Below are 6,000 nucleotides of genomic sequence, written 5' to 3'. Positions count from 1 at the left end.
AATAAGTCCCCAAGTCCGCAGCGAATTGACAGCGACGATGACAGGTCGGCTTCCAGCAGCCCTCACGGAATGGAGGACGAAGGGAAAGAAGATAAGAATGCTGATGACGAAGTGGAAGAAGAAGGTGAACGAAAAAAAGAAGAACAAGAGACGCCTCTGGATCTGAGCTCAGTAAGGATGGGTTAGTGCCCGAACCATGATGGGGTTCAAGCAGTGAATAAAGAAAAATATGGCGACCATGCGGGAGGAAAATTTAGCTTCGTTTCTTTTGACGATTCGGAAAACATTTGTAAGTTGTGAGGCTCCATGACTCCTCCCGCTCCCAGCCGCTGGCCTCTACCTTGGCACCCTTGCCGAGTTATGGAGACACGAGGGTTACTGCCTCTCGCTGCTCTTTTCTTCAGTATTTGCTGGTGAAACATGACCACTGATGTGCCATGAAAAGTACAAGTTGTTCCCTCACGCACAAATAGGCAGAAAAAATTACAGACACTTACAAGCATATAAGTGCACACACCTGATGGTTGCCAATACACACTCTCACACAGGTGCCCCTGTGCGCGCCCACAGCACACACACACACACACACACACACACACACACACACACACACACACACACGATGGTGCTCCGGTCTCCAAGCTGGAGCTGCGCAACTCTTCTCCGGCAGTGTGCCGTCAGTGACCCGGCAGTGGAGGACAGGCCTTGCCGAGGGGACGAGGTGCTGGCCGCGCGGTACGTCCAGTCTGCTGCTGCCGCCCAGTGAACTAACGTTGGGCGGGGACTGATGCAGTATTTTTTTTTTCTCATTTATTCTCGATCTCTTGTGATATTATGTGGACAAATGTTACAGACGGTTATAAGCAAGTATTATATTAGGAGAACATATATATTTTTTATTTTTCGATACTGAAAAAAGTTTAATACCAGTGATTAACTCGTATATTTTAGGAACATTATCTATGTAATATCATTGCTGTTTTTGCATTTCACTTGCAAAAACTTGAGCTCTACGCACTGTGAAAGATGCGTGGACGTGCACGTGTGCCTTGCGTGCACTGCAGTGCACCTCGTCAGCGCTACGCTCCTGAGGCAAGACGAGGAGACACAGGTCGGCGGCCACGCCGCGCCCAGGACATCCCAGGATGCCACGGTGCCTTGTCGCATTGTCGCGTGCAGGTGTGCAGGGCCACGTGAGAAAAGAGGCTCATCGCACGTGTTGGATTCGCACGTGACGACGCCGAGCCTCGGGTCCGCCAGCGGGTGAACAGCGACCGTCACGCTTCTCCTGACAAACTGCGTCCCGAGGCGGATGTGTGTACGGGTGGCAACCAGTCAGTGGCGACCCTAAGCTCACTCCCATTGATTTCCCAGAGCTTCTTCCATGACCCCAGCGCTCCCCTCTCCCATTCCCCTTGGAGCTCTTTTCCCTTTCATACCTTCCTGAGACCCGATATTTCCCTCCAGCGTTCCTCCTTATTTCAGCCCATTGACCGAGGGCTCCTCATACTTCAAATGGTCGCCTTACTCCCTCCCCCGACTATCACGACCGCTGACTCACCTTCCCAGAGCTCCTGGCGACCCCAGTACTTATCTCAGTGTCCTAACCAGTGTTTCATTGCTCCCCTCTCCGGGACTCCACACCACACTTACACTCCCTTCACTCCTTCATTCCCATTAGTGTTCTGCTCATTTCCATTTGTAATTCTTACTGCCTTTCTTGATTTTTTTTTCTACAACTCTTTACAGAGTTTGTATTACGCTGTCAGCATCCTCCGACATTGCCTTTCACTTTAGTGGCTATTAACTCCTCAAAGCTCATCCCTTCCATGACTCCCCTGGTCTCCCCTCAGTTCCCCTACCAGCAGTCTCTTGTATTCTGTAGAATCTGGTGTTGTGAGATGTAAAGTTTTCTTTTTTTCTGTTAGGAATGTTCGTCTGGACATCCACAACACCAGGTGCAAGTGTTGCTGGGGAGCACCGCGAAAACGACACACAAACATATCGTCCAATATCAACGTTCCAGTATTTGCCGTGTACATAAGTTTGAAAGGTACTAAGTGAGGTACAGCCAGGTTTTTATTGTCTTCAGTAGTAGCTGCCGGAGTCCGAGGTGTGGGTGATCTTTTTTGTACTGTTTTTGGTGATGCAAGTGGTGGTCCCCGAGCCTGTAATACCGCCACGGGAGGAATGAAGATGCAATAATTATCACGTACAAAAAGAGAAGGTGGAAGGTGATACATAACATTTGTCCCTGATGTACGTACGGGTGAATGATTCTTGTGCTGGTTAATAGGTTTAGTAGTGTATTCTGTACGTGATCCATTGAACGGTCCGCATTCATATTGTCGTCGTCTTTCCACTGTATTTTTTTTCACCTTTTTTAATATTTCATGACAATCGAAGCCACTCAGCCGCAGCACTCGTCCCTGTCACGGCTCTGTCACGCCTCTTGGCTGAAGGTGGCGGAATTATATCTCTCACCAGACTTTCCCTGCTGTTCGTAGATTTTCAGATACCACATGACATTAGGATTAGCCTGTTTGGTTTCCCTCCGCTATACTTTCCTATGTGCCTCTTTTGACTCGATTGCCAATACACAACCATTACATCTTTTACAATAGTTGTCATTATTTTGTGAAATTATTCATTTTATACTGACTTGACTCGTATTTCACGCACTCTTAACCGAGATACTTTCCTCACATCCTTTAATTAATCACACACAGCTCCCACCGACATTGTCTTCAGCTCAACTGTAGCTGGACGCAATACATACAGCTCGGTATTTCACACCTTCGTTACTTCTTTATATAGTCACCATATTTTATAGTAAGGGAAACACACACACACACACACACACACACACACACACACACACACACGACAGAGAAAGGATAAAAAAAAAGTTAACATTATCGAGTCAACCTACACTTCCAAGCAAATACATTAAGCCATTACCACACCAGCAGAGCCAACAATGAGAGCTTAACGAGTCGAGGTTGGCAGGAGTCATTACAACAGCTCAGTGTAGTGAGGAGAATAGAATGGTGTTGATTCCGTGTGGTATCTGAAGATTCACCAACCGCGACACGATTATGGGACCATTTCGAGCATAGGTGTGAAAACAAGCAGGTCAGATAGCAACGTACTGCTTCCGGGGAGGGTTGCGTCGGTCACCAAGTATGAATATCGTATTTATTGTAAGTAATTTGTCGGTGCCATCTAGCCTGTAAGGATTAGAGTAATATAATAAATGCTACGACTCTTATTACTGTCGTTTTTTGTTCCCTTGACAAAGTATCTTCTTTGATGCGACCTGAAATATACAAGGTAAGATGGATGAGTGTCTGCAGCAGCCTCAATGGTGAAATATAATTTCAATACACGAGACATTCGTGTTGCAGAGAGAGAGAGAGAGAGAGAGAGAGAGAGAGAGTGATTTTGTAAGTTTTGAAGCTTGTCATGACCGCAAGACGCACTTCACTTGTGTGCATGGTGCGCGCTCTGGTGGCTGCTGTGAGTTTGTGATGGATGTCCCATGCCTCATGGCCGTGGTGTATTCTGTGTGGTGGACACCTTTATCGCTGATTCATAGCCTCATGGAAGAACATCCAGCGACTGACAGGAAGCGGGAACACGCGGAAAGATTAAGGAAAGCAGAGGTGTAATGAATAATTGTGAAATCTGGGAATGGAGAGAGAATACAATGGTAGATGTATCACTTCAACCCTCCGTGAGACGAGGAACTGCCGTCAGAGGTTAGTATGTGTCCTTTTTAGATTTTTTATTCTGTGCCGCCCAGTGACTGGTCAGTCACAAAGGTTTTACGTTATTTTTTTACGGTAGCATTGGCATCACATTTATAGTTGACAGAAACAAGTACTATTAGATTGGCTGTTCTAGTCAGTCAGCATCATTCCATAATCGGTGATATAGATCAAGATCTTTAAGAGTAACAACAGGAGAGCAGATAAACTTAACACCAATGGGTGTTGCTGATGTCGCACAATAAGCTCCGACCATCACTGCTGGTAACCATAGCAACATTCAGCTGGAGTGTCATCGTCCCGTGTTCGCCCGAAAAGCAGCTTGTCCCCTCACTGATAACTCGCATGTACATGCATGATTTAGAGAGAACCTATCTCACAGCAGCCATACATACAGCAACAATGGTGTTAATTAACACAATTATTACTAGCTAGTGATATTTAACAGTGAAGAGTGATCAGGTAATGTTGCCCACTGAAGCGTTCATACGCACCTTGGCTCATTCTACCCTGGTTGATTCATATCTCTCATTGGTTCATCCACACATTCTTATCGAGGTCAGTTTCGAACCACATTCAATAGAATAAGAAGCGGTGGTGATTCAAAACAAGAATGGTATGAAAAAAAAAACTATGTTTGACTAAATATATTGAGTGGCAGAGTATCGGTGATGACTGCATGAGCTCCTTGATGTTCACACAAATTACATTCGAAAATATGTACCGTTGTACAGTTTGTTGTATTCGCCCCTTGAAAAAAATATAAAAAGTGTGTGTGTGTGTGTGTGTGTGTGTGTGTGTGTGTGTGTGTGTGTGTGTGTGTGTGTGTGTACAATGTCGCTGGTTTGGTGAAGTTTCAAGTCCTATTTGGCAATACAAGCATGGCAGTAACCATGACCCAGTAATGAGAGGGTGAATAAAAGCTTTCCCATCAGCCTCACATGCACATAACATCGCAAGTTATTTATTTATATTTAATTGCTGTGCCTCAGTCGACATACACAGATCTGAACTGGGAAATTATATGGTCCAAGGTGAATGATTTTATGTTGTTCTGTCCTTCAAGTTTTCATAATGCTCGAAAAGAATCTACGACAACCTAGTTACAAAATTCAAACAAAATGAAAGCTGTGAGAGAAGTAGTTGAGCTGGTGTATTATTTGATGCACGGGTATATATGCAAATGTATTTTAGCGAGACACATTATTTGCACCGTGGTAGAGTACTCACGTCCAGCCACTAATGCGGCACATAACGATAATGTTTATGTTAGAGGAGATTTTGATGGTGCATTTATTTCCCTATACTTTACTTGGAGTATTATATTGTCCATGATAAACTTAAACTTTGTATTGGTGTTGCCCTTCAATATCTTCAGTAATGACGCAACGCAACAGTTTGGAAGGCAACGTAAAGCATCAGACGAACAATGGCGCGTTAAGGAGCGGTGAACACGTGGCAGGCGGCAGCGGACCGGCGCAGGTTACTACTTTCTCAGGCTCATGCACTTTCATGGGTCCAGGTGAAGGTGAACACATCATAGTTTACGATATTGCGGTGCTTTCACAGTGTACATATGTCTCAAAGATGTAATGTGCTTAGCTTCATTGTAAGCTCGTTAACAAAGACGAATGATGCTTGTCGTCCGGTTTTCTATTACGATATAATACGGAACAATATTGCTGAGGAGTCTAACTTAAAAAGTAAAACATAATGAAATGTTTGAAATACATCTCTCTCTCTCTCTTTTTTTTAGTAAGAGTGAGAAATGCCACGGCAAGCTATGCAGTAAGTAAATTTGCAGATATTTTCAGTGGTTTATAGGACGCAGCAGACACTAACGATCTATTATTCTCCAAAGAAATGGTGAAGAAGAGTGATGGGAGAGAGATCCCCTGCTAAGGTGGCGAAATTTTGATGGGCAGCGCTTACCCGCTAAGAGATGTTCACTTTGGCGTGGAAAGGAGCACATGAAGGATTTATTTTACTCGTTCCAAAGAGACGGAATGGCAGTCACGATGCGTGTGTTGGTCACTGGAGACGGAGGGTAATGGTAAGCAAGATGGACATAACGGATATTCTTCAGCTGTGATAATGTGCACAGTGATGCATGGCCGCGGTACTGGTCAGGCTGGTGTGGAGAGGGAGGAGAGAAGCGAGTGGGAGAACGATGCGAAAGTCACTTTATGAAGAGGACAGAGAGCTCTCTCGACCCTAACACTGGCGGCAG

The 6,000-nt window shown here is 45.0% G+C and overlaps 1 protein-coding gene and 1 long non-coding RNA gene across 8 annotated transcripts in view; both read left to right on the top strand.

The window, feature by feature from the left end:
- The window catches only part of LOC123520741 (knirps-related protein-like), a 104,051-nt gene extending 100,780 nt beyond the window's left edge, over positions 1 to 3,271 (top strand). For all 6 annotated transcript variants that reach the window (XM_045283305.1, XM_045283303.1, XM_045283300.1 and 3 more), the window contains one exon: positions 1 to 3,271. This exon is cut by the window's left edge and continues 1,068 nt beyond it. In XM_045283305.1, the coding sequence (XP_045139240.1) occupies positions 1 to 186 (186 nt within the window). In that variant the 3' untranslated portion in view covers positions 187 to 3,271.
- A 240-nt stretch (positions 3,272 to 3,511) lies between these two features.
- The window catches only part of LOC123520735, a 51,225-nt gene continuing 48,736 nt past the window's right edge, over positions 3,512 to 6,000 (top strand). For both annotated transcript variants that reach the window (XR_006679354.1, XR_006679353.1), the window contains exon 1: positions 3,512 to 3,761. This is a non-coding gene — a long non-coding RNA (uncharacterized LOC123520735). The remainder of the gene's footprint in view (positions 3,762 to 6,000) is intronic.

This window comes from Portunus trituberculatus, chromosome 47 (assembly GCF_017591435.1).
Source record: "Portunus trituberculatus isolate SZX2019 chromosome 47, ASM1759143v1, whole genome shotgun sequence".
In the NCBI taxonomy this organism is placed as follows: domain Eukaryota; kingdom Metazoa; phylum Arthropoda; class Malacostraca; order Decapoda; family Portunidae; genus Portunus; species Portunus trituberculatus.
Note: the sequence above shows the minus strand (reverse complement) of the source record. Positions and strands in the feature narration are given on the sequence as shown.